The sequence below is a fragment of the Phodopus roborovskii genome, unplaced genomic scaffold (genome assembly GCF_943737965.1).
Source record: "Phodopus roborovskii unplaced genomic scaffold, PHOROB, whole genome shotgun sequence".
Lineage (NCBI taxonomy): Eukaryota > Metazoa > Chordata > Mammalia > Rodentia > Cricetidae > Phodopus > Phodopus roborovskii.
In genome coordinates this window covers 16,305,724-16,333,149 of record NW_026126480.1, presented here as the reverse complement: position 1 = coordinate 16,333,149, position 27,426 = coordinate 16,305,724, and the positions used below count along the sequence as shown (strand labels likewise).

Sequence of the window (27,426 nt, the reverse complement as noted above, 5' to 3'; positions counted from 1 at the left end):
ATCCTTCATCCAGATCTTGTGTGTGTGTGTGTGTGTGTGTGTGTGTGTGTGTGTGTATACTTTTCCTTTTCCACTTCTGGGAAATTCCTTAGAAGATGAACACAATATGAAATAATGAATTTAGATTTGGGTACCATTAGACTTAGATGCATTTCCAATCAGTTGTTCAGTAAATTCAGACTACACAGATTAAAATTCAGGGGACCATGCTCTTAGGGGTTCTGCCCCCGTTTGGTCTGGATGGGATCTAGGTCAGCGATCTGACCGCTAAGACCTACCTCACTACCCATGCAGGGCTTGCAGGGAACAGGAATCTAGCAAGCACCCAGCAGGTCCTCCTTCTATTTTTCACTCTCATTCTCCACTTTGCTCCAGTGAATTTCTGACCAGGAGCTGGGATTGAGGGCTGTATTATATTCAGAGGCACTGGTAGAGTGTTAAGAAATATCTTAATTCTGGTCTAGTTGAACCACTTATTCTGTGACTGGGGGCAAGTCCTTATTACCCTTCAGAATGTCAGCACTTGCCTTTCAAATCCGAGAATAACAAATGTGAGGATTGCACATTGCTGATCTGAGGATGAATGCATGCAAACGGTTGAACATGGAGCCTGGCACAGAGTAAACGGTCAATAAATACGCGCTATTATTATCCCCAGGACGTCAGGGGGTGCTGCCACTAGAGCCTGAGAGCAGCCGGCTGCCAGCCTCTCGAGGCGCGGCCGCGGTCTCAGCACCGCCCCAGTGGGAATCAGGCTCAGAGCTCCAGTCGCGTCTCCCGGCGTCTGTGCAGGGCCAGGGCCTCGCGGACGCGAAGGGTGAGTCGGTGGTATGGAAGGGAAGAGTTGGGCAGAGATCCTGGAGCTGGATGCAGCCATGCGGGTTAGGGTGGAAGCATGGGCCGCAGGGCTCGCGAAGGGCCTAGGGTCTGCAGGGTGCGGCTGGGGCAGCTGCAGCTAGTGCGGCTGGCAGAGGCTCGCGCGCCCCGCCCCGGCCAAGATGGCGCCCCTCCCCCTCCCGTGCGCGACTCCGCCGCTCGGGGCGCGGCCCCGCGGTCTGCGCGCTCCTGGGCGGGGGATGTTGTGATGGAGAAGCTGCGGCGGAGCGGGAGACCTGCAGCCTGAGCCACCTTCGCTACCTGGGCCTGGGGCCTCGCCGCACAGGTAGAAGCTGCCCCTGACCCGGCCCAGCTGTGGGAGCGGGATCCCCAGCCTCAGCAGCCTGCAGCCCTTGCAGCCCCTTCCTCGCAGAGGTCTAGGTCACTGGGCCAGGCCTGATCCCCCTACCCCATACCAGCGCCACCTTCCTACTGTGGGCCTGCAGACCGCCTTCTGCGGGGGTCACTTTGATAGTCACACCGACCCCTTCCCCATAGCTTTGCTTCTTGATCCTATAGGATGCTTTGAAATGGGGTGGGAGGGGGGCAAAGCGAGGGGCGGTGGAAGAGTGGGGGAGGGGAGGTCTAGTGCTGAGAAGGGGACTTGGAGCAGGAAAGGAGCAAGGCCGCACGATTCCAGCCTAGAGTCTTGGGTCCCGGGATCTGTCAAGCTGCATTCTGTTGTCCTCAGCGACCGAGGGGTGTGCCCTGGGGCCGGTGAGGTTCTCATCTCAGCCCGAGAGGCCTAACAGTGACTAGAGTGCTCTTAGGAGCACTTTCTCTCTCCATTTCAGAGGTTATTCCCTGCTTCGTCTGAGTCCTGTTTGTCTATTGCAATTCTGAACCCCCAACTTCCCATTCATTTTAAAATCCACTCCTTTCTGTCTCTGACATCCACCGGAGCTTCCAGGCAAGGTCACTGGAGCCCTCCCTGTAACTCCAATGGACACATTGCTGTGAGCCTGTTACCGTTGAATAGTGCTCAGCTGGTTTGTGTCAGTTCAGTCTCCTTGAAGCGTTTTCCTGGTTTCTTTCCTAGGCACTGTCGACTCCTGCTTCTCAGTCTCTGGTGTTCTCTCCCTCTCTTCTTTCTCTGCATATTTAGCCCTGGATTCTGTCCTGAGCCGCATTCTTTCACTCTACCCTTTGTCCCTTACCATTTCCTCTATTTCTAATTCTTCAAATTTAATACATTAGCTGTCAAGTCCCAAATTTATTTGTCTGGCACAGACCACGATAATGAAATTCAAACTTATATATACACGCAACTATCCTTTGGCATCTTTTTGAACGTCAAATGGGAATTCCAAACCTATAGATTACAAGGTGAATTAATTAACGTCTCTTGTTCTCCTTGTACATTACTTCTGTATCTACTGCTCCCTCAACCCCCAAGATGACAACTGTCCATTCAGTTCAGGTTCTGAACAACATTCTCCCTTTCCCCCGTGACAGATAATTTCACCAAGTTTTGTCTTGCCCACTACTTCAATAATTCTCAGGTCTGTTAATTTCACTTGATTCCAATTGCTGCCAAACTTAATCTAGACCTTCTCCCCCACTGCTCTAATAGCACTCCACTGCCTATCCCCTCTTAGCTATTGTCAGCATAGCATTCATAATGGTCATTTTAAAATGCATTTGATCATTTATTCATTCAACAAATAAGATCTGAGCACCTCAATCTACAAGGCACTGCATTAGGCACTAAAGATGTAACCAAAGGACAAAATAGACTGGGTTCTTGTCCATAGAGAAATGATAGTCTATGAAGGATGACAAATAGAAATGACATTGTAGAGTGAATAGACATCATGAAGGAAGTCACGGTGCTTGGTGTTTTGGAAGACCTGAAGAACAGAAGCTAGGCTGGCTGAAGGGATAAGAGAGGAGGGGCCAAGGGAATATTTCTCTGAGGAATGTTTAGTTTGAACTAAAATGTAAAGGGAATGTTGGGATAATGAAGTTCCGGAAATGGGTTGAAGGGAAATCATGTAGAGCAAAGACCTTGGCACCTTCCAGGAATCAAAGAAAGCTGCTTAGGTTGGGGAGGTCAATGATAAGAGTTCGGGCCAGAGGGAAGGAAGGCTTAGCCAAGCTATCAGGACAATGCTAAGGATTTTGGCCATAAGGTCATTGACTTTGGCACAGGTTGCAGATGATAGTGATAGATAAGTCCAGAGTTTTTTCTCAGAGTGTGATCATTGTCTGGGAATGGTTAGCAGCAAGGGTGAAACATGCATCTAGGATTGTAAACCACTGAACAACAGAATGTGTGGTCATTACACCTCATGCCCCCTAAAAGAGAATGAGATGGGGGACAGGAATGAGAAACATGAATGAATTATTAGTTTGAGTGGCATTTAGGATAGGTAGGTGGTGTTTGGGGGGTAGAGAGTTGAATGTACGGTTTGGAGTTCAGGTGAGGGAGCTTAAAATTTGGAAATCATCATTGTATAGGTGATAACTGAATCTGTGGGCACGGATGGATACTTCTATTGAGTACAGAACAAGGAAGATAAAGGGGCATAAGAAAGAGCTGTGAGAAACTCAGCCTGTAATGGCTGAGAGGAAGATGAGCCAGCAAGGAAGTCTAACAGGCCAAAAAAACAGTAGCCAGATGCGTGGGACGAAATCCAGGAACATAGAGCATGGGAGCCATGAATGAACACTGGATGAGGGCCCGTGGGGTTGAAGTCTGCTGAAAGCACACGTGGTCACCAGGCATCCACTGCAGTAAATGCTGTGGGGCTATGTTGACCTTAGTAGGTGGTGTTACTGATTCTTACTGAGAATGGAAGCAGAGTTAGAAAACCAAAAGGGAAGAGAGGAAATGGCAGCAGTGAGTATGGGGAGAAAAGAGAGCACCGAGCTTAGGGGTAGGGCAGGTCAAGAAATATTTTGTTCTTATGTTGAGAGGATCTAAACAGTAGGCACAGCACTTGGTTTTAGGCAAAAAAAAAAAAAAAAGATGTTCATTCAGTTGGGTGTTTGAGGACGTTCCCCAACAGATGACTTCCCTTTCTTCTGTGAATTTGATGACTAGTCCAAGAGAGTTCCTACTGATGTGCAAGCAGGCTTCATTTCTAGAGATGCAGTAAGCACCAGGTTCTGGTGATGTCCTGTTCTTTCTCCATTACTGTACCATCACTCTATCAGCTATTTGTTCCCACCAATAAAAAGTGCTTATTCGTGGGCCAGGGAGATGGCCTCTGTAGATGAAGGTGCTTGCCACCAAACCTGATGACCTGAGTTGGGTCTTCAGGCCTCACATGGCAGAGGGATAAAACAGACTCCTGAAAGTTGTCCTTAGACCTCTACACATTTGCTGTGGTAAAGGTGTGCCCATGCACAAAATAGAAATAAATATAATTAAAATAAAAAAGAAGAAAGTATATATAGGTGCCAGGAATTGTTCTAGAGGTTTGTGTCCTACTGTGCAGTAAGGAGTTGTGCAGTTACTCCCTAGAGTGTGACATAGGGCAGGAATCATTTTCTATTGTTTAAACACCCCCCCCTCATGCCTAGTACAATGCCTGGATATCAGATTGGAAGACCCCTGGCTTTGGACAGGACTCCACTCAGTGATGGTATAATGTCAGCTTTGTGACCCCTCCTCTTAGTCTCTACCTCGAGGCCCTGCTTAGCTTCATGCCCTGAGCCAGAACCCATACAATTATATGTGTGTGTGTCTGGGGGTGGGGGATATAGGTGTGCATGTACCACAGTGAAGATATGAAGGTATGGAGATCAGAGGACAGTTTATGGAATTGATTCTCTCCTTCCACCATGTGGGTCCTGGGGATCAAATTCCGGGTCTTCTGGCATTTTGGCAAGCTCCCTTACCTAATGAGCCATGTTTATCCTTTGAGATAAAAAAGTGTGGATAATCCCAGTGAGAAAGAAGTTGGATTATTCTTTTCTTGAAGAAACTAGGTAACTAGTTATTTTTTTGTTCTCATAAAGTAAGAAGGTAGTGGCCAGGTTGCCTCAGGCTAGAAAGCTTGGCCTTAGCACATACAACAGACTTTCCCCATCTTACTTCAACTGCTTTTTGCCCTGGTTCCCTGATGGTCAGGGCTGCCTGAAAGTCAACCTGGCTCTTTACTGACCCAGTGTCAGCAAACGTGTTCTGTCCAGGTACACCAGGTGTTATGAAAGTCACCCCCAGCTTGACCTAGAAACATGGCTTTGTCCACCATTGCTTCAGAGAAGAACTTACCATCCCTGTAGTCCTGTGAGCTGTCCAGAAGCATGGGGTCTCAGTAAGATGCTGCTACTGAACAGTCCTTAAGCAGGGCATTGGTTTAAGTGTGTTCTCTTGCTTCCTGTTCACAAACCTGAGCCTTACTTGACTGGGACTTCTGTCTCGTCCTCCCTGTTGGGGCTCCTTCAGCATTCTCAGTACCTTCCCTAAGGTCATCTTTACCTACCCTAGCCTACGATGGCCATACAAACTTTCTAGGTGTCTGTTCCCAGCCAGTTCCACGCTTGCAGGCCCCTAGTTCCCCAATATCTCTCCCCTTCCACACATTGGCCACTTTGGCAGACACACAACATATTATCCTTAATGATGGAATTGAAATACCGAGTAAGACAGAGTTTCATATATTCTGATTGCATGTGATACTGGGTGTTGTGGTGCACAGAAAGGGGATGTTCCTTTTTAAGTGAGGAAAGATCAGGAAAGATTGCTTGGGAGCCCTGACAGCTGAGCAAAGGCTTGAAATACAAGAAGAGGTTCTTACAAGAAGGGGAGGATTCCAGGCTGAGGGAAGAGTGTAAACAAAGACTCGGGTTTTGATTGATGTGTTCCAGAACCTCCCATACTTCATGTGGCTGAGTATTAGGTGTGTAGGGGGATGGGCTAGAGGTGCTAGGGGTTGGCTGCAGTGGCCTCTCAGGTATCTTGTAAACTGAGCTCATATCTTACCCTAAAATCAGCGGTGAGCCCTTTAATTTTGTCAACCAGGGAGTGTGACACAATCTGCTTTCCATTTTTGGAAAATTACTGTGGTTCTGGGTGGAGACAGAACTGCCTATTTTTTCCTCTTCATTTATTCCAGCGACCATGAATTTCCCCACAGTCCAGGTGGAGCCACCCTGCTCAGACCAGCAGTTAGTTAAAGGGGAAGGTGAGGCAGACACATGGACAGAAATCTCTTTCCATTTATTTTGTACAAGTGTTTCCAGCATCCTGCTAGATTCTCAGGAGCTAGAAATGGTAGAAATGCAGACTGTGGCTCTTATCTCAGGATCCTGGGCCAAACCTGAGCGATGGGGGAGCCTTGTTCAGGTACACTGTAATACCCACACTCAGTATGGGCAGCAGAGAAGACACTGAGACAGGAGGGCCAGGGTCAGATACCTCAGCTAGAGAATGAGGATATGGGGGCATGTTAAGGAGAAGAGCTGCACGGTGGGGGTCTTGTGTGCTGAGCAAGGGTCCAGTAGGAAGAGAGAGCTTTGGGTGAAGTAATTGGGAGGGAGAGCGACAGTGGGCTTGGCTAGGGGAGGGATTGCAGTGAGAATTGAGAGTGGTAGGGATTGGGTAGTGGTTGGTCAAGGAGGAAGAACTGGTGTGGGGCGTTTCCAAGGAAAGCAGGGTTCATAGAAGAGCCAGAACAGGCAGTGACAGCCAGAAGGGTTGATTGGGTCTTGGATGGAGGTCCAGGGACCCTGGGAAGATAGGTCATACTTAGAACCTGGTTGGGGCTCGTGCGAAAGACACCTGAGAAGTGGCTGACACTGAACCTTATGCAGACTCGGAAGAGTGTGATTGAGGTACCACAACCCACTGCTGACACAGACAGATCCAGAGCGTGAAATGAAGTTTTCTGAGGAGAGGCTAAAATGGGGTCTAGGGAGATGTGAGAGCAGGCTGTGCCCTCACTTACTGAATGCTCATTTCTGGGCTCCTGCTTCTTGTTCTGTACCAAGACATTGCTGGAGGCTGGGGCTACTGTATTGTAAATAATAACAACAATAGCAATAATAGAACAAAATCCTGACCAACATGGAATTTAGCCATGAGGAGACCAGTAAACAAATACGAATGATAAATTAGCTTGGTAGATGGTGGTCCGTGCCTGGGAAGACTATGGGGTTACTGAGCTAGGGAGAGCTAGCCTGCAATTTAAAAATAGATGTGTAGTGATCCTTGGACAAAGACCTGAAAGGTTGAAGGTTCCCGATCAGAGGCTCCTGAGGGGACCATGGCATTTTAAGGGCTGGCAGGGGAGACTGGTGCCCTAGGTGAGATATTTCACAGACAGGCACTGTTTATACTTAGGCTCTTTATAGCCAAGAACAGGAGCTGAAGGCCCTTCCTCTGTGACCTGTTCTCCTGGACAATGTCTGCCATCTCTACACACCCATCATTCCTGTCTAACCAGTCCTTATTGTAGAATGGGCTTAGGGATTGCTGATATTAGTGATTTATTATGAAGAGCCTAGGGGACTGGCAGTGATGGGCCCCTAGATAGCACCATGGCAGGAGGGAAAGGAGATAGTCAGTGTCTAGTATCCAAAACACACGAGCCTGTCCTATGCTGGCTGTGTCCCTGGCACAGTGAGCCCCGGCTGGTCAAGTGGGGCATGAGGATGCACAGAGAGCCATTGTGCAGACACTCTGCTTTTGGTAGTGAAGAGAAAGCAGGCAGTACTGTGGTGCCCCAGAATGCCAGGGAAAGGGCTAGATTGCAGAGCTGGGCCTGGCTTGTGATGGAGGTGGGGCTGTAGGGACAGGTGTCTGAGGGAAATATAGCTCATGGGTCATGGATTGGTGTGTGCTGGCCTACAAGTACAAGGAGATGAGGGACAGGACCTAAGATCAGAAACAGGAACACTCAACATAGTCTCTCCTCCCTGCCTCACAGGATCTACCAAGGCCATGTCCGTTCCATCGTCCCTGAGCCAATCGGCCATTAATGCTAACAGCCACGGAGGCCCTGCACTCAGCCTCCCCCTGCCCCTGCACGCTGCCCATAACCAGCTGCTCAACGCCAAGCTGCAAGCCACAGCTGTGGTACCCAAGGACCTTCGCAATGCTATGGGGGAGGGTGGTGTGCCTGAACCAGGCCCTGCCAATGCCAAGTGGTTAAAAGAAGGCCAGAACCAACTTCGGAGGGCTGCCACGGCCCACCGAGACCAGAACCGAAATGTGACCTTGACCTTGGCAGAAGAGGCCAGCCAGGAGGCTGAGACAGCACCCTTGGGTCCCAAAGGCTTGATGCATCTGTACTCTGAGCTGGAGCTCTCTGCTCACAATGCAACCAACCGAGGGCTTCGTGGACCCAGCTTGATCATCAACACCCAGGAACAGGGACCAGATGAAGGAGAGGAGAAGGCAGCAGGGGAAGCTGAGGAGGATGATGAAGATGAAGAGGAAGAAGATGAGGAAGAGGACTTATCTTCTCCTCCAGGGATGCCTGAGCCCCTGGGGAGTGTGGAAGTCCCCTCTGAGCCCCAGGTCCTCACAGATGGTCCCCGGGAACATAGCAAGAGTGCTAGCCTCCTATTTGGCATGCGGAACAGTGCAGCCAGTGACGAGGACTCAAGCTGGGCCACCTTATCACAGGGCAGCCCCTCCTATGGCTCCCCAGAGGATACAGGTACCTTGTGAAGCTAGATGTGGCAATATGGGAGGGAATGGGGTCAGAAGTCTGGCTTCTTTGTTCAAAAGCCAGGGCCAACCTGAGCATGAGTTGCAGAGCCTGATTTCTCAGTTCAACATTTTCTCGGTCAGAGGGTGCTTGGATAGTTTGATAGGTCTGTCCATCACGCATGTCATGAAGGGTGGATCTATTTATCATATGTGCTGTCATGGTTGATGTGAAGATTAGGTGGTTTATTGAGCACTTACTAAGAAACTGATCCTCTGGTCAGCATTATGGTACTTACTAATTAGAATAATGCTATGACATAGATACTCTTTCTATGTCCATATTACAAATGATGAGAAAGAGGCCCAGACAAGCTTAATAGCTTCCTGAGGGTCACAAACAGCCCTGTATCATAACAGAGCCAAGAGCTAAAGCAGATCTGAGTCTGGACCTGAGTGAGCTCTATTCACAGCACAGCACTAAGGTGGACTTGGGAGAGTGTGCCCTCTTAACTGTCATGTCTGTGTCTAGAGGGAGCACGACCTTTGGAAAGTGGGAGGGTTAGTTTCTGCTTATGGACCTCATGCCTTTGCAAGGATGCCATTTTGCCAGGAATGAGATGCTGGCTAAAAGTTAGGGGACAAAGTAAAGGTGTGCTTCCTTCTGGGGAGATAAATATTAGAGAACAAAGATTAATCACTAAATGTGATCTGTTTAATAAAGAGACTCTGCATTTGCTAATGTTTTACAGAGCAGAGATTTCCTTACTATAGCTATAGCTACAGCCTGGAAGATCTGAGGGTGGAAATATAAGAAAAGCTTTGGTGGGAGTGATACAAGTCAACAGTAGGTCATTTGCTTAGCATACTTGACCTGGGTTCTGTGCCTGGAAAGACAGATGGAGAGACAGACACTGACTTTGTGTTCTCAAGGTACTAACAGTATCTATACCCCTACTAAATGGATCCTGGCAGGGGAACTACATTTTAGATACCTGCATTTTAGCCAGACCTTTTTGAAAAGCCTAACAATGTTTTCAAGTGTACACAGGAGTAGAGATAACAGCCTAACTTAATCATCACCCATTTTTAATAAGTGTCAATGCATAATTGACCTTGCTATATCAATACCTTATTTACTTCTCAGCCTCAGTCTAGGTTGGTTTTTGTTTTGCTTTGTTTCTCTTTGCTTTGTTATTTTGGAGAGTCTCACTCTATAGCCTAGGCTGACCCTAGACTTGCTGGGTCCTTATCTCTACATTAGTGTGCTGGGATTGTAGTCATGAGCTACCATACCTATATACCCAGACTTGTTTTGCCTATATTTGTCTGTATGTTTCTAGAAAGAAACTCATATTATCAAATGCTTGCTTAATGTTAACATGCTCCCAGTTGTCTAATAACTATCCCACTTAGCTTTTTGAAAAGATGAGAACTATATGAATGATATCCAAATAGCTTCACAATGGTTATGTTTTTGGTTTTTGGTTTGTTTTAAATGCATGCTTCTGCTTATGGAGGTCAGAGGACAACTTTTAGGAGTCGGTTCTCTCTTTCCAACTTGCGGGTTTAGGGGATTGAATTCAGGTCATTGGGCTTGGCAGCAAATGCCTTTACCTAAAGAATTGGCTCCTTTTTCCTTTCCTCTTTCTTTTATTTTATTTATTTATTTGTTTTAGTTAGGGACTCACCTTATAGTCTTGGATAACCTAGAACTTATAACTCGCTGTGTAGGCTGGGTTGGCTTCCACCTGGTGATGATGCCCTTGCCCTTCCTTCTGAGTGCTGGGATTATAGGTATGAGCCACAGTGCCTGCTCTAAAGTTTCTTTTAATGTGTATAAGATCTCCCTTTATTTTTCTGTTGATTACACGCATACTGTGTTTTCTGTCCTGAGTTTTCCGTGATCTGAACTTTATTTAGATTCTCTTTCCAAATGGTTTTGAACATCTTCTTCTCCTGGATTTCTTGCAAACTAGTAGATAGTTCTAGAGCCTTGATTGGATTCAGATTTGGTGGCTTTTTGATTTTTGTTTTTGTTTGTTTGTTTTGTTTTGTTTTTTTGAGGAGGAAACCTCATAGGTGGTACCTTTTCAAAGGGAAAGTCTTATTGTTTCTCCTTGTGTGATGTTAGTGGCTTGGTAGCTAGTGTCTCCCTCCTCTGTAAAGGGAGCATCTTTTGTTTTATCCAAGCTACTTACTTATTGGATTAAGTTTAGAGAAAAGATGTACACACTGAAAGTTAGATTCCAATGTAAATGTTCCTAATTTTATTTATTTATTTGTTTGTTTTTTGAGACAGAGTTTCTCTGTGTAGCTTTGGATCCTGGCCTAGAACTAGCTCTGTAGATCAGGCTGGCCTCAAATTCATAGAGATTCACCTGCTTCTGCCTCCCGAGTGCTGGGATTAAAGGCATGCATCACCAACGCCCTGCTAAACTTTCCTAATTTTTAAATGTCAGGAAATAATTCTGGGTTTTCAGAAATGCTGTGCAGGTCATACATATCTCTTTGAGGCTCAAATCACTGCAGATTACAGTTGGTTTAGCTTGTAACCCTGGGCAGGAGTCACTGGCCAAGTAGAGGCCTGTTTGTTTAGTGGCTCCTGGAGTTGTCAACGGTGGCCATGTTTCTGACCCTCTGAGGTCAGAGGGTAGCAGTACAGAAGAACTAAGGGTGTGCTGGGCATGGCCAGTGATCTCAGCAGGCCATGGGAGTAGTGAGAGGAGACCCATCCATCCATCCAGTCCTGGAGTCCAGAAGTTGTTGGAGGCAGGGGTGTTATTAGGCCAGCCTCAAGGGTAGGAGGGATCCAGTTACTGTTTGCTCTTTCTTAGCTGTGTTGCTTCTATTAGAGCTGCAGATGGTGGGTTTCTGCTAAGTAGAAATGGGGTAGAAGAGAACAAAAGTTGTCTTTTTTTTTTTTTTTCCTTCCCATTTTAAGATCTCCACAAAGGAGTTGTTGATTGAATGAACTATGTGAATTGAGTGAATTATGTGAATGGATTATGAATGAATGAATTTACTACCTGTGTTGGAGTCACACTCTGAGCTAGGCCTTGTCCTAAATGCTGAGGATATATCAGAGAGGACAAAGATGTTCTTAACCTCTCAGTACTGAGTGAGTACCGAGTGTCTAGTGGGGAGACAGAAATAGACAGTCATAATAAATGGTGACAAGCAGGTGGGTAGACAGCAGGGGGAGGGCGCCTTGCCTGCCTGAGGGAGTGGGGAAGAGTGGGTCAGTAGTGAGAATTCCCTTTACACTGTTGTCTGAAGGTGGAGTGAGTAATAGCTAGAACCCTGGCAGGGAGATAAGGGGGCTGGGAAGTTGTCAGAGGCAAGGCCGAGAGACAGAAAACTAGGGGCTCTTCATAAAACCTGTGGAGGGGGTTTGGATTTTATCCTGAGGGTAATGAGAGAGCAGCTAAGAGTATTAAACTGGAGAGTAACCTGATTAGTTTGGCGTCTCCTAAGAACCATTCAGGCCCATAGTGGAGACACAAGTAACCAGTTGAGAGGCTTCTGCACAACCACATTAAAACAGGCTGCTTGCCCAGACTGTAGTAGTGATGTGGCACAGGGGAGAAGGGAGGAGAGCAGTACTCAAATCATGTCTCCTGAGCAAACTAGTGTGCTTGCCTAAGCCACTAAGGCATTTATGGATGAATGAAGGGAGCGAGGGAGGGATGGCCATGGGGATATTTGGATTCATGTGAGTGCCTGCAGGAAAGTGTACGGTTGTGGAGTTAATGCATGTGTATGGAAGCAAAGGCCCCAGGTGGGTTGTGCTTGGAGAGAGATGTGCCAAGCTCCAGAAGGGCTTTCCAGATGGTCAAGCCGGGAGGAGCTGCCCCCTCCAGGACAGATCGGAAGGATGAAGCTCTGTGAAGCAGGAAGGCACAGGCTGACAGGGGTGGCAGATGGATTGGTGTGCATGACTCAGTCCGGGGAAACAGTAAACTGGCCCCTAGATTCCAGAAATGCCTGACCCACCATAAAGCAGGCTGGGGAGGGCAAGGGCCCTTGAGGGTTGGTGTTCCTGGAAGGTTTTAGCAGCAAAATCCTGAAGGTTGTTGGAGGAGGATCTGGGGGAGCACATATTTGCCAGGCCTCAATAGAGTGGGATAGTAGAGGGTGGAGACATTGTGATGGCTGCCTAGAAGGTGGATGGGCACAAAGAACCCTCTTTCATTGGGTGTCTGTGCACTTACCTCATTTGCAGGCTGAGGATGGCAAAGCACCTTGTCTGAATGACTTATATCAGGTGCAGAAACACCTTGGCATAGCCACACCCACTCCCAGCCCCTCTGTGGCTTGGTACCTAGCAGCCTGGGTCTTGAGACTGCCTGTCCCTCAGTGCTGCCTCTTGGACCAGTCAGGATTCCTGGTTTCCTTGGTAACGGGAAGCACGTCAGCAGTCTGGGCGCTCCCAGCCATCCCGGTGGTGCTGCCGTTGCCGAGGAGACGCTGCAGCCTAGCTGGGCCCTGGCAGGTGAGGGGGGTGGTGCTGGGAAGCCTCAAATCCTCCAGCTTGCTGGGGCTCAGGCTTTTGAAGACCACCCTTTAGTTGAAAGTGCTGGATAGGGTCTAGATAGGGGAGGGATCCCTGAGGGTTGGAAGCCACACCCTGTTTATGTTGAACACTATAGGTTCTGTAGGGCCCCAGGTGTCTGAGCTGTTCCCAAGAGGCTGAGCCTCCTGGTGTTTGTGAGACTGGCTTAACTGTGTCATTGATGTCACCACTGGAGGGTAGGATGGAGATTCAGGATTGGGGAGGGGAGCCAGGGTAAGGAAAGAAGAGCAGGAAGAGCTGGGGTCTCCTGAGCTCCTCTTCGTAGTCCATCTCTATCCCAAGGAGGTTCTCTAGTATGGTGGTCTTGGCCCCTCCCTCTAGAACTCCAGGCGGAGGAGGATCTTGCCTGGCAGAAGCTCTGCCCTGGTGAGAAGGGGGCGGGATGAGCTTTTCTCTGCAGCCCAGCACCAGGCTGTGAGCCCAGCTGGCTGGGCTGGAGGGGATGTGAGGAGGGAGGGTGGAGGCAGGAGGGGCAGGGAGTAAGCGCCATGTTCTCCCAGGACTTCTTCCTGGCCATCATCCTGCAGGACAACAGTCCAGGTGAGGGGCAGCATGGGGCTGGGTGTGATGTGGGGCGGGGCAGGCAAAGAGAACAGAGGAGAAGGGCACATAGTCCTGGCAGGTTTGGAGTGATAAGATCCAGGAGAGGAAGGGTGTATATCACAGATATATGGTCTATGTGTATGTGCATAATATATTTGCCCCCCCCCCGTGTGTGTGCGTGTGTGCGTGTGTGTGCGCGCGCGCGCGCGTGTGGTGTCTGCACAGAGGTGCCAGGGATTGATGATATATTGTGTCTGAGTGTGTCCTCACCTGTATGTGTGGTACCCACACATATGTTGGGAGGCGTTGGTGGTGTGATATGCACACATCTGTGTGGCAGGGCTGGTAATATAGTTATATACATACATAGCTCTACACGTATGTAACTGGTATTGCTATGTTTGTTTGCTGCTGAACTCACAGGTACGTCTGTATGTGATACCTTCCAGATTTTTATGTGTGTTGTGCACTATCTATACAGTGCTGTGCACTGTCTATAGAGGTGTGTGGTAGGGCTTACCTATATTGTGGATCTGTACACATGGGTTTGTGCAAGAGCTGTCAGTGTGTGCACCTTCATATAGCCAGCCATATGGATATGCATGATATATGAAGAGGTGAACTGGGGTCACTCAACCTCCTTCTTTCTTTCCTCCCTGTTTTCTTTTTTCCCTCCATGTGACCACACTAGGCAGCAGCAGGGCCCAGGAGGAGACCTGAGCCATGCTCCCCACTGGTGATTTGCTCTAGAAGCAACAGGAATTATTCTGTCCCTTCACTGGCTCCTTCTTCTCAGCCATGGGGTCTTGGGAAGGGGACTGGGCATCTACTGACTGCTTGTTGGATGGGCTGACCCTCACTTAGCCTCCTACCTGGCAGATTCCTTCTGGAACCCCAACGCCTTCGAGACGGATTCCGATCTGCCGGCTGGATGGATGAGGGTCCAGGATACCTCAGGGACCTACTACTGGCACATCCCAACAGGGACCACCCAGTGGGAGCCCCCAGGCCGGGCCTCCCCTTCACAGGGGAACAGCCCACAAGAGGAATCTCAGGTGAGGCCCGGTGGCTTCTTGTTCTATGCCGGGGTGGAAGGGGTTGTGCTTCTAGGACAGAATGAAATTGCCACCACTACACCTATTCCTCCCCCAGCTCACCTGGACGGGCTTTGCTCACCAAGAAGGCTTTGAGGAAGGAGAGTTTTGGAAGGTAATGAAGGGACCAGCTTCACTGTGAGGGTAACTGGAGAAGGGACATCATTTTGACCCTAATTCCTCATTCCCTTTTCAAAGGATGAACCCAGTGAGGAGGCCCCAATGGATTTGGGACTGAAGGATCCTGAAGAGGGGACATTGCCCTTCCCAGCTCAGAGCCTCAGGTGAGTCACCAGATGCAGTGGGCTAGGGTTAGGCTGGGTCTATGTGGAAGGGGTATTGGGGTAATTCCTAAAATAGGGGTTCTGTGTCAAGTGTTCCCATCTGCCTCCAGCCCAGAGCCATTGCCCCAAGAGGAGGAGAAGCTTCCCCAACGGAATGCCAACACAGGGATCAAGGTTTGTTCAAGACCAACATCCATTCTGTAAGCAGGCCCTTGTATGGGGGTCAGGCCCTCATGCTGTGTTATAAGGGTGTCTGTGGTCTAGGCAAAGCCACAAAATGAGGAGTTCTTCCCAGTTTCAGCAGAGGGCAGTGTGCCTGAGTGAACACTCTTCTGCCACCTTCACTATTTAACTCAGTTGACCCAAGGATCTCCTGGGGACTCTGGAGGCCTGGATCAGCAGGTGTCTCTTCTGCCCATGTTCTGTGTGCGGTGCTTCCATCTTAGTTCAGAATGCACCCTGCCATTTGTGTTTCAAGTCAGGAATTCCTCTGTCCTGTGCCCAGGGCACCTCCAATTCCATCTCAGACTACCTGGGCCCTCTTCTGTGTCTGGCAGTGCTTCGCCGTGCGCTCTCTGGGCTGGGTGGAGATGACCGAGGAGGAGCTGGCCCCTGGACGCAGCAGTGTGGCAGTCAACAATTGTATCCGTCAGCTCTCTTACCACAAAAACAATCTACATGACCCAATGTCTGGGGGCTGGGGAGAGGTGAGAGCCTGAGCTGATGAGGTGGGGGGAACTGTGGGAGTGTGCAGGGAGTTGTGAGGTAGGGAGGATCGGGCTTCTCTCGGAAAGGGTTGTGAGGACACAGGAGTGGATATTGGTTAAGTAGTAGCCCTGTGGGATGGTAACCCCAGCCTGGCGCCGTGAGGGTTGGTGTCCTAACGGTGATGAGGATAATAAAGCTTGTGGGAGGACTTTTATTAGAGTAAGGCCCACAGGTGGGTGGTCTGATAGTTAAACAAGCCCTGCTCCTCCCCAGTGGTGGCTCATGTGCCCTGAGCTGGAGGTGGCAGATCTCTGCCACCTTCCCACTGGGTACCACTGAGTCCTGCCTCTTGGGCTTGCAGGGAAAGGATCTGCTGCTCCAGCTGGAGGATGAGACACTAAAGCTGGTGGAGCCACAGAGCCAGGCACTGCTTCATGCCCAGCCCATCGTCAGCATTCGTGTGTGGGGCGTTGGGCGGGACAGTGGAAGGTGGGCACAGGGCACAGGAGTTTGTGGGGTGGGGGAGGCTCATCCATCCAGCAGTCAGAATCCTCGTTTCTAATCTGTCCTTTGGCTCTCTTGTGCTGCCGGACCCAGAGAGAGGTATTAATGTCCATCTTCTTTGACTGTGCCCCCTCCCACACCTGGACCTAGGCTCCCTTACTGTCCCTTCCCACCCCAGCATGCTTGCCTATCTGTCCTCCTCAGCTCCTTAAGGCAAAAACCTATAGAACACCAGGGCAGAAACCCTTTAGGAGCTGCCAATGGACAGAAAGGATGTGGGTGGAATGATGGCCAGGCTTGGCACTTGATGGTTCTAGGAGACATTGAGCTGACCCTCCCCCAACAGGGACTTTGCCTACGTAGCTCGTGATAAGCTGACCCAGATGCTCAAGTGCCACGTGTTTCGCTGTGAGGCACCTGCCAAGAACATCGCCACCAGCCTGCATGAGATCTGCTCCAAGGCACGGCCCCTCCACTCCCTGGACTAGCTGTGACTTTTGCTGTAGAAGGGCGTGGGTAGCGTTGCTGAGTTGGTGGGTAGTGCGGTGGGATCTTCAGGGCAATGTAGCTCTAACAGGTCCCACCTCCCCATCCTCATTCATTCCTCAGATCATGTCTGAACGACGCAATGCTCGCTGCTTGGTAAATGGACTCTCCTTGGACCACTCTAAACTTGTGGATGTCCCTTTCCAAGGTGAGTGCTATAGCCTCTCAAGGCCCCAGCTTAGCTTTGTTAGTTAAGATGAGGTCACCCAAGAAGAGGCACAGGTTCCTGGACAGATAGACACAGCACATGGAGATGGGATACTTTACATTCCATAAGTAGGGGGAGGCGGGGAAGAGGGGTGAGGACTTGGCTGGGCAAGTGCACAGTTTATGTATGCACTGGTATTGTAAGCTATGAGAGCAGTTGACCCTCTTTTTCTTCCCACAGTGGAATTCCCAGCACCTAAGAATGAGCTGGTACAGAAGTTCCAAGTCTATTACCTGGGGAATGTACCTGTTGCTAAACCTGTTGGTATGTGTGTCCTCTTCCCTCAGGGACCACCCCCTCAGTCCTAGAGCTCTGTCCCAACCTTGTGCTTTCTAGGGCTTCTTCTTCTGACCCATCTCATATGTGGAGATCCCTGCCATTCAGAATTTATCCTATCTCCCTATAGCTCTGTCCTAGCCTTGCCCTGTGTCCTACCTGTAGCTCCAGAGAGCATGTTTCAGTGAACATCTACCACAGGACTAATGCTGAGTTTCTCCCCCTTACCCCATCCTATGGAAAAGTTTTGATGGGTTTGGGAGGTAGGTTTTTGAGTGGCTGGCAACACCTGGCATTAGTGTAGCACTGGGCTCATGATTGGTTGGCTTTGTCTGTGATGCATCACACAGGAGCCCATGGCTCAGAAAAGCCATTCACTTCATGCTCTGGAAACAAAAAAAGAAGAAGAGATCAGGGACAGATCTCTTGCTGGTCCTATCTCTTCAAGGGTCTAGAGCTGCCAGTCACACTATGAGCTGGGGAATCAAGGCTTTAACACATGGGCCTTTGGGGAAACACTTGACACTGCTCCAGACTGTATGTTTCAGGATAGTTCTTGAACAGGTTTGAATATAGTAAAGTTTGCAGTATTAGTTGTACTGTGAAGAAAGATGTTGAACAAATGGAAGAAGATGTAGGGAATGTAGGAAGATCTTGACTTTCATGGAAGCTTGCAATGAGAGCGTCTTAGACAATGGCAGGGTTGAAAAGGGGTAAGCCAGTAGGCGTTGGTGACTAGTTGTCAGTAGGGTGAAAAGCAAAGGCATTAAAAATGACTTGAAGGAGTCATTAAGGGTTACTCGGCATCGGGCTGGATAGCTGAATGCTAACGAGATAGTGGTGCCTTTCTCTAAAAATAGCAGGCACTGGCAGAAAGGTTAGTTTGGGTATGGGGATTGTGAGTTTAATTTTAAACATGCCAAATTCAACACACCTTTGGACAAACTAAGTGGGAGTCAGGTTGGCAGCTAGGCTCATTGGTCTTGTCCATAGCTGAAAGCAGAGATCTGGACTTGAGATAGAAGTTTGGGCATCATTAGGTTTTAGTGACAGCCAATCTAAGTCTGGAGGAGGCTGGCACCAGAATATGGGCAGCCCAAAGTGAGAAAGGGAAAATAGGTTAGGCCTACCTTCCTAGTCTCCAGTGTTTAATATCTGGGTGAGGAAGTTGACACCTCCAGGACAATGAAAGCATGAAAGGGGTGGGAGGAGGAAAAGGGAGGATTCCAAGGAATGAAGGATATCATGGTAAAAGACAGAGCCCCAACATCCTGGTGCATTCCTGCAATCCTAGCTCTAGAGAGGCAGAGGAAAGAGAATTATAAGCTTGAGGCTAGCTTGGGCTACCTTGCTTCCAAAAGAAACCAAAATAGGAGGAAGAGAGGAAGGAAAGAAAAGAAAGGAGGAATGAAAGAACAGGATTGGAGCTGGAGGTGAAAGCAGGTTTGCAGAGAAGAGAAATGGATAGCTGACCCGGGGACTTGCTTGGCTTTAGTTCCTTTCTTACCCACAATTTCTAAATCCAATTGGATCTTCCAGTTACAAGCCCCAACCCATGACTGTCCTGCTTCATTTGACACTGTATGCAGGACCTCACAGTGCCAAAGCAATCCTTGGCTATCCTGTCAGATAATCCAGTAGATTATTTTTTGCATACCTTACTTGTATCAAGCATTGTTTTAATTCTTAACATATATCAGTGAACAACACTGACCATGATTCTGGCCTTGGAGTGGATTATATTCTAGCAAGGGGAGAGAAACAATAGAGAGTACATTGCATAGTAGATTTGAAAGTGACAGCTGGTATGGGGGAAAATGCACAAAAGGATAAGGGGAATAGGAATGCAGGTTTTTAACCCTGAGCTATGAAATTCAGCTGCTTTTATTTTATTTTATTTTATTTTATTTGTAGAGGCAGGGTTTCTTAACAGCTCTGGCTGTCCTGGAACTAGCTTTATAAACCAGGCTGGCCTCAAATTCACTGAGATCCACCTACCTCTACCTCCCCAGTGCTGGGATTAAAGGCATACACACCACTGCCCTGTTCAGTTGCCTGCTCTCCCCTCCCCTCTCTTCCTCTTTCTTTTTTTTCAAGACAGGGTTTCTCTGTTTTAACAGCCCTGGCTGTCCTGGAACTCTCTTTGTAGACCAGGCAGGCCTTGAACTCAGGGATCCACCTGCCTCTGCTTCAAAAGAACTAGGATTAAAGGTGCTCACCACCACACCTAGCCAGCTTCCTTTTTCTAGATCACCTTCCTCAACCCTGCCAGACTCAGAAGTCAGGCTCCATCCCAAGATCATCTGCATATTCTTTAGTTTGACTCTGATGATTCTCCCACCCCCATGAACTTTGAAATTTCCCATTGCTTCCCTTTAAATGTCTTAGATATCACACCATTCTGCCTTGCTTTTGAGGCCCTTGCAGTGAGCGTGACTCTGCCCATCTGCTCCTTCCTGTGTCGTCATCCTCCTGTGCATTGCCGCATTGTTAGACTTTCCATTTCCGTGCATTTTCCCATGCTGCCTTTAGTGTACCATTTCAGATACCCCTCCCTCCTATGTATCTTCAGCAAATAAACTATGTTAAGACTGGGAAACAGAATCCAGTTACATTTGGTCTCTGTACTTGAGATGACCATAGTCCTTGAAGAAAGAGGGTTTCCTCGGTTACAAGATACCTTCTCTGAAGCCAGGTGTGGTATTCATGAGTCCCAGCACTCGGGAAGGTGAGACAGTTCCAAGACAGCTAGAGCTACACACACACACACACACACACACACACACACACACACACACACATTAAACAACAACAACAACAACAACAACAAAAAAAAAAAAAAAAACAAACCAAATCAACGAAAAAGAGTGTGTTTTCCATGCCCAGGAGAAGGCCTTCTAGGTGAGACCCAGGATGGTAATCAGGAATACTAAGATGGGCACTGGAAAAGGGCCCTTGGAGACTTGGCTGTTAGTCACACACTGTACTGTCCTCCAGGGCACCCTTCCCACTCAAATTGAACACCCTCCTCCCTCAACACACACACACCTGTCTCTACAAGGAGCTCTTACTGAAAGTTGTTTAGAGTAGGCTGATCTTGAACTTGTGGTGATCCTCCTGACTGCCTTCCATGTCTGGTATTTTATAGGTGTTTAAAAACAGTTTAAAGTTGAGGAGACCATTATAGGGTTGTTTGATTTTGGTTTTTGAGACAAGGTCCTGCAATGTAGCCGTGGATAGCCTGGAGCTCACTAAGTATAGTTCATCCTGTCTCTGTAGGAAGTGCTGAGATTACAAATGTGTACCACCATTCCCAAAGAGACAATTTTTTTTTATGTTTTTATCAACATATATGAGTTTTACAGAATAATGAGTTTCACTATGGCATCCCCATACATACACATAATGTATTTTGTTCATATTCACCCTCAATTACCATCTCTTCTCTTCCCACTCCTGTTGAACTTACTGATTGATTGATTTGTATGTGTGTGTATGTTTTGTTTTTGTTTGGTTTTGGTTTTGAGATAGGGTCTTTCCACATAGTCCTGGCTGCCCAAGCTGGACTGAAACTCACCGAGATCTGCCTGCCCGTGCCTCCAGAGTGCTGGGAAGTCATGCACCATTGCAACCGCCCCAGTTGCCTAGCCCTTTCCTTTCCCAATGGGTACTCCTGTTTTCACGTCAAGGTTTCATTGTGTAACTTTGGCTGGCCTGGACTCCATATCTAGGCCAGATTTTGAACTCACAGTGAAGCCCTGACTCACAAACAAAACAGCACGCAACCCAATCCAAACAGATGAAAAAACAGGGCCAGAAGGTAGATCAGCTAGTAAAGGCATTTACTTCTAAGTTCAATCTCCTGGACCCACATGATGGAAGGAGAGAACTGACTGCTGCATGTTGTCCTTTGACCTCCATGCACATACAATAAAAATAAATAAATAATTTTAAAAGGTTTGTTTGGGTTTGGAGAGGGAGGAATAGCCTGGCTGATTAGAAGCCACTGTTGTATGAAAGGAGCCATGCAATGTTTGAATGTCCATGGTAATAGATGGAGAAGTCGGAATTCTATGCGGAGGGGTCCATCCATTCAGGGGGCTGGAGGAAGAGAGAATCAGGGAAGAAAACCATGCTGGAGATTCAGGATAGGGAAAGCAAGAAAGGGTCAGGAGTCACTGAAGTCAAGGAGGAATACTTAGTAGCATCCTCAGGCCATGGGCTGGTGAGGTGGGAATGCAGCTGGTCCCTGAGTTTGACAGGCAGATCTCGGCTGTCTCCTTCTACCCTAAGTACTGTATGCTGTCTGTATCTTCCAGGGGTAGATGTGATTAATGGGGCCCTGGAGTCAGTCCTGTCCTCCAGTAGCCGTGAACAGTGGACCCCAAGTCATGTCAGTGTGGCCCCTGCTACTCTCACCATCTTGCACCAGCAGGTAAAGGATTGGGGTAGGAGAAAGTGTGACTGAACTTGGCCATAGAGGGGAATTGAGTCAGGGGAAAAGCTGGCAATAAGAAGGGTGTGCCTTGGGGCACAGGGCTAGGGGGTGTTCCTTTTTAACTGGGTGCCTCCTCTGCAGACAGAGGCAGTGCTGGGGGAGTGTCGAGTGAGGTTCCTCTCCTTCCTGGCTGTGGGCAGAGATGTGCACACCTTCGCATTCATCATGGCTGCCGGCCCAGCCTCCTTCTGCTGCCACATGTTTTGGTGCGAGCCCAATGCTGCCAGCCTCTCTGAGGCTGTGCAGGCTGCATGCATGGTAAGTAGATGGGGTGGTGGGATAGCAGTATGACCTTAAGGGGCTAAGATGGAGACTGACTGCCCCTTTGCTTCTCTGCAGCTCCGCTACCAGAAGTGTCTGGATGCTCGTTCCCAGACCTCCACCTCCTGCCTCCCAGCACCTCCTGCAGAGTCAGTTGCCAGACGTGTAGGGTGGACTGTCCGCAGGGGTGTTCAGTCGCTGTGGGGTTCCCTCAAGCCCAAACGTCTAGGATCCCAGACTCCGTGAAGAACTCCCACCCTTCCTCTACCCGCTTGTGCTGGGCCCCAGGGAACACAAGGGTTTGGGGCAGGTAGGGGCCCTGGATGCTGTCCCTGGACCTTACATCCCCCAGGCAGCCCCTCCTCGGTAGCTGGGGTTCCCTACCTAGGGGCTGGGAGAAATTGAATTACTTCACAGAAGTCATTACACTGGACTGATGGCATGAGGGGCCAGAAGCAAGGCCAGCCCTGGGCTCTCTATCCCCATTGTTTGAGGTGGAGCAGGAGGAACTGGTCCAAGCCAGGCCCCACCCTCAAAGGCCCAGCAGGGGCAGTAGGTGACTGGTCTCGGCATGGATCCCCTCTCCCCTGTCCTGTGGGCACCTCCACTGTCCTGATATCACTAATAAAGTCTGTCTGCGCTGCTGTGTGTCTCCCTGTGCTCATGTGAACTCCTTAGCCACGCTCTTGCTACCAGGCTCCCTTTGCCCTGCCTGTTTGGGAAGAAGAAATTGGGACAGTGGAATCTGAAGTCCAAGTCTCTTTTATTTTAATAGCCTTGCAGGATCACATAGCAGTGCAGGATTCAGTTGGATGGCACAGGCCTGGGGCGACAGCTCCTGTCTGGCTATTCAGAGCACTGAGACCTCAGCATTGTGGCCCTGAGAAGACATCAGCCTCAGGGGGAATCCAGATACTGGGCATAGGTAGGGCAGCCAAACCTTCCCCCAAATCCAGCCAAACAAGCTCTCCACGAGGTTTGCCCCCTGGTCTGACAGGGCTCCTTCCCCAGAAGTTTTTGCCAGGTTGACTCAACAGTGCTTAGGAATGAGTCCCTTTCCTAAGGGACTAATGTTCCCCACTCTGGGCCCTGGGACACTAGCACAACAGAGTCCGTGACCAAAAGCTGTGGGCATCTGGGAGGCTCCCATTGGGCATCAAGTGGCGGCAAAGAGCAGGGCTGTCTGCACGGGCTGAGAGCTGGGCACAAAGAGTGGCCAGGCGGCAGGGTGTGCCGCAGGGCTCTGAAGGCGGGTGTCCCTTATGGTAGAGAAACCAGAAGGTCTGGAAGAGTTGCTCATTGTCCCGCATGCGGTAGACCAGGTTGTGCCAGGAAGCAGGCAGTGCATCTCCAAGTCCGTAGGTTTCTCGAGCCCTGTAGAGGCGCTTCCAGTGTGGTGTGGCTTCTGGTACATTGGCCTGGGTCAGGTTCAGGATGTAGGTCTCATGGTCCAGAACCACATGAGAGCTTCCTGAGTAATTTCCATCTATTTGGTACACTCGGTAACCTGCAAGAAAGGAAGGTTGAGTGGTAAAAAAGGGAACAAAGGCAATTCTAGGAAAGACTTCCCTTGGCTTCCATCCCTTTCTGTCACACCTGCCTTAGGATAAGGAATGTTCTCTTCAGCCTCACTCACCAGGATTAAGGTTGATGTAGGTTGTAGCACTGGGCCCCAGGAAGGCTACAGCTAGCGGCCGGCTCAGAGTCTCCTCATCATAGAAGATCTCAAACTCATCCACATGAGTGTGGCCAAAGAACTGACCAGCCAAGGTGTTTTCATACCTGGCCAGAGATACAGTGAACATTAGAAGATTGTAGGAGCACAGAAATGAGGGTGGGTGGATCTGAGGAGTTAGGGTGGCTGTTCTCCAACTTGCTAAGTGGCTCCTCTGCCCCAAAGATTGTGAGGTGCTCGAGGAAATTGCTTTTCGTTTTTTCTTTCTGCCCCGCCCCCCAGACCAGGTTTCTCTGTATAGTCCTAGCTGTCCTGGAACTCACTTGTAGAAAGGCTGGCCTTGAACTCACCGAGATCCACCTGCCTCCGCCTCAAGGTGTGTGCCAACACACCCTGCTCTTGAGGGGATTTCAACCCTAACTCCACACCCAAGTCCTCTATCTTTTTACCTGGCTACAATTTTGTAATAATTCCAGCTCCAGCTCTTGAGGCAATGCCCTGGAGGGATGTGGCCAATTATGTGAACCTGAAGGGAGAAATAAGGGAGTTATCAAAGTATTGAAGGATTCAGACAGCCTTGGGCGGGTTGATTCTATGAAGGACATCAGAGAGTGACTCCAGGAAGTCTTAGCTCCACTGCAGCCTGCCTCTCCCCAACCCCCACAGCACCTACATCACCAGGTTTACAACATCCCCCCTTACTTTGTCTCCTCGATTCTCAGCAGCCTGAAGTTCTCCCACAAGCCACTGGAGTTGTCCAGCAGGATCTGTGGAGTTGATCAAGAGCCAAAAGTTCTCACGGGAACAAAAATTCATATTGAGAGAGATGAGGCGGAGGCCAGGGCGTGGGGTAAGGGCATAGAAACCCCCAATTCTGAAACAAAGTAAGCAAGACGTGTCGATACCCCACATGCTAGTCCTGCACTCCTGGTCCTGTGCCAGGCAGAGGCACACATGATGTCATCTCCCACCTACAGGAGCTCCCATCCTAGTTGAAGACCAAAGCAGCAGTAATTATAGGGCTCCTCTGACAGTAAAGGAGGCTCACAGAGCTCCAGTAATTCAGGATAGAGATTCAAGGAAGCCAGAGAGCAAAGGCCTTTCTAAGAGGAGATGCTCTGAGCCTGCTCAAGTTGAGAAACATGGGAGATATTAAAAGGGGAAAGGAATTCACTTTAAAGAGAGAGCCACCCTAAGCAGACACAAGCTGGGTTGTGGTGAGGTTGCACCCTCTGGAAAGAGGGTGGCTAGAGATAAGAAAGGGAAGGTGGGGTCAGGTTAGGGAGGGCAGTAGAGTGCCGGGAACACTGTTTAACACAGAGCCTACCCAGTTCCCTCCTCCATTTCCCCTCCACCATCTCCCTCCTTTCCTGGGTTTCCATGAACAGTAAGTACCTGAGGGTACGAAGGGCATCAGCTGGTAACCAGGGTTCCCAGGCCTTAGCCATGGCTTCGTAGAGCCATTGTGAAGATTGGTTCCCCTTTATGAAGGGGGGAGGGAAGCCATTGACCGGAGTGCTCTCATGGTTGCCCACAGCAGGGTACACTGGCACAGGCCCCAAGTATTTCCTCACGAGGTCTGTGACGGTGGTCAGGGCCCTCAACTGGTCCTGTCGAGACTGTTGCCAGACATCATGGGCAGGGATGTCTCCTGTCCAGTACACCATCTCAAAAGGGCCTGCAGGGCCCAGCCCTTTCAACAGGCTCTCTAGTGTTCGCAGGGGCAGGTCACACTTGCTGTACTCGCCCCAGTACCCAGCACCTGCCTGGGAGTTGGGCGGCCACCCAGAGCTGCGGCGGCAGCAGAGTGGATCTGCACAGTTAGGATCTGTGCCCTCCAGGTAGTCATGATCCCAGTGTAGGTCAGTCAGGAAGAGGACTCGGCTGACAGGGGCACCTGGGGCTGGTGGACTTGGTGGTTTGGGGGGTGGCTTCGGCACTGATGGCAAAGAGATGTTCCAAGCTGAAAAGATGTCCCAGTGCCCACAGGAGGGGCCAAGAAGCAAGCCACAAGCCTCAGACGGGCTCAGAACTGAACGTGTCCATACCTCCACCATATCATCCTCAAAGAGATGGACAGCTGACTGGCACACGTTTAGTGGTGCTATGTTTAGCATCTTGCACATCTTGATGGCCACAGAGCCTACCCGTGCCACATTGGGCTCCTTCTGTGGTGGAAGGAACCAATGATGAGAGGTCAGAGACAGTATAAGTAAACCCTGGTCACCCGATAAACTCAGTGTCACCATGACAAAGAGACCTCAGTAATATGGTGCACCAGGCCCTTGCCTACTTACTCTTTAGTTCAGGGTCTGGTATCATTTCAAGCCCAGGATTAGCCAGCTGGCTTTCTCAAGATACTGCCTTTACGCTTACTTTACAAAGGTCACAGTGAGGTAGTGGTTAACACGTATACATAGGAAGCACCATCTATCAGGAAAATATTGGAACCAGGGACAGATGAGTGCCCCTCACCCTGCCCCCAGCATTCCACCACAACCCTTCTTTCTGGCGCTCACCTTCAACCCGTAGTTCAGAGCAGTGAATAAGACTTTGCAGGCAGGGCAAGAGAGGTTCCGCCACACAAAGGCATTCTGGAACGGGGGCACTATGGCACTGAATTTGACGGGATGTCCTTGGGCAGGAAGAGGATACGCTCTGGCAGGAGTCCAGAGTACCGTGGAGTCAAACAGAGCCAGCATCAGCGTCAGTCCCAGCCCCATCCAAAGGAGTCCCAATTTCGGTGACGGTAAGGACCTCTCCAGCCTCAGCTCCCAGCCGGCTCTGAGGTGGCCCTGGCCGGATGACACTCCGTGGTGGGGCATTGCCAAGGCTTCGTGAACCAGACTGGATCGTCCCTCCGGCCCCCACAGGCCGAGGCCCTGGCTGGCCCTCGGGCCCCAGGTAGCGCTGGAGACACTCGGTTACCCTTCGTTGTGGTTGACTGATCGCTCAGCAGCCAGCCACAAAACAGCTCCTCCCCTTCCTGTTCCTCTTATTTCCAGTGCAGCCGCGAGGAGTGTGGTCAAAACTTTGGGGGCGGGGCAAAAGGGGCTCATCGGCCGGCCCTGATCCTGCCCCTGCCACGCCCCATCTCTGCTGGTGCAGTCTGTAGTGATCGGAGCCTTCACTTTGAGCCACTGCTGCTCTAGGACTGCCCGGTGCTTTCTGGCTGGAGCTGGTGGAAGCCCTTAGAAGATTCCCAAGAGCCTTCTCGGTCCTGGTTTTTTACCTTCAGATTCCTAGAATAGATACCAGGCTCCGTTGGTCATTTAATTTGGAAGTGAGACTAGGGAGAGGGCTGGGGTGGCTATTGAGCTGCCACGGAGGTCCCTCCCTTCGGTTTCTGTATGCAGTGCCATCCTTACAGCATTACAGTTTTTGTTAATGCTCCTTTATTTTTGTTAAAAATTCGCATTATTATTAATAATAATTTTATGTGTATGGATATTTTGTATGTGTGTGCATCGGGTGCCTGCTGGAGGGCGTAGGATCCCTCAGGACTGGAGTTATAGATATCTTGAGTCACCATGTGGGTGCTGGGAATTCGACCCAGGTCGTCTAGAAGAGCAGTGCTGTTTGGTGTGAGGCTATCTCCAGTGCTAACAACTCCTTAGCTAGGAGTGGGACCTTGGTGCTCCAACACCCGGCCTGGAATTTTGTCTAGCTTGAACATCCTGTGCATGCTGTCACAATCGCTGTGAGGTCATTGCATGCGACTTCCTTGTTGTTTCCAGAAAACTGCTTCCTTGTAGCCATCGACTACCCGTAGCT

The 27,426-nt window shown here is 49.6% G+C and overlaps 2 protein-coding genes across 3 annotated transcripts; one reads left to right on the top strand and one right to left on the bottom strand.

Annotated features, from left to right (window-relative positions):
- The first annotated feature begins 658 nt into the window (after positions 1-658).
- Positions 659-22,621, top strand: Apbb1 (amyloid beta precursor protein binding family B member 1). Of its 2 annotated transcripts, none has more exons than XM_051192540.1 (14): positions 659-817; positions 7,755-8,489; positions 14,478-14,653; positions 14,751-14,807; positions 14,891-14,976; positions 15,087-15,150; positions 15,534-15,683; positions 16,046-16,173; positions 16,535-16,649; positions 16,798-16,882; positions 17,123-17,206; positions 21,538-21,653; positions 21,798-21,974; positions 22,056-22,621. In XM_051192540.1, the coding sequence occupies exons 2-14, from the start codon at positions 7,769-7,771 to the stop codon at positions 22,221-22,223; spliced, it is 2,127 nt and encodes a 708-aa protein (XP_051048497.1). In that variant the 5' UTR covers positions 659-817; positions 7,755-7,768; the 3' UTR covers positions 22,224-22,621. The 2 variants fall into 2 exon arrangements, with proteins under 2 accessions (XP_051048497.1, XP_051048496.1); XM_051192539.1 differs by lacking the exon at positions 659-817 and adding an exon at positions 1,002-1,162.
- On the bottom strand, positions 22,621-26,548 carry Smpd1 (sphingomyelin phosphodiesterase 1). The gene is made up of 6 exons (XM_051192541.1): positions 26,172-26,548; positions 25,048-25,820; positions 24,355-24,526; positions 24,102-24,178; positions 23,614-23,759; positions 22,621-23,484 (listed from the first exon to the last, which is right to left on the bottom strand). The coding sequence occupies exons 1-6, from the start codon at positions 26,475-26,477 to the stop codon at positions 23,075-23,077; spliced, it is 1,884 nt and encodes a 627-aa protein (XP_051048498.1). The 5' UTR covers positions 26,478-26,548; the 3' UTR covers positions 22,621-23,074.
- Positions 26,549-27,426: the final 878 nt, after the last annotated feature.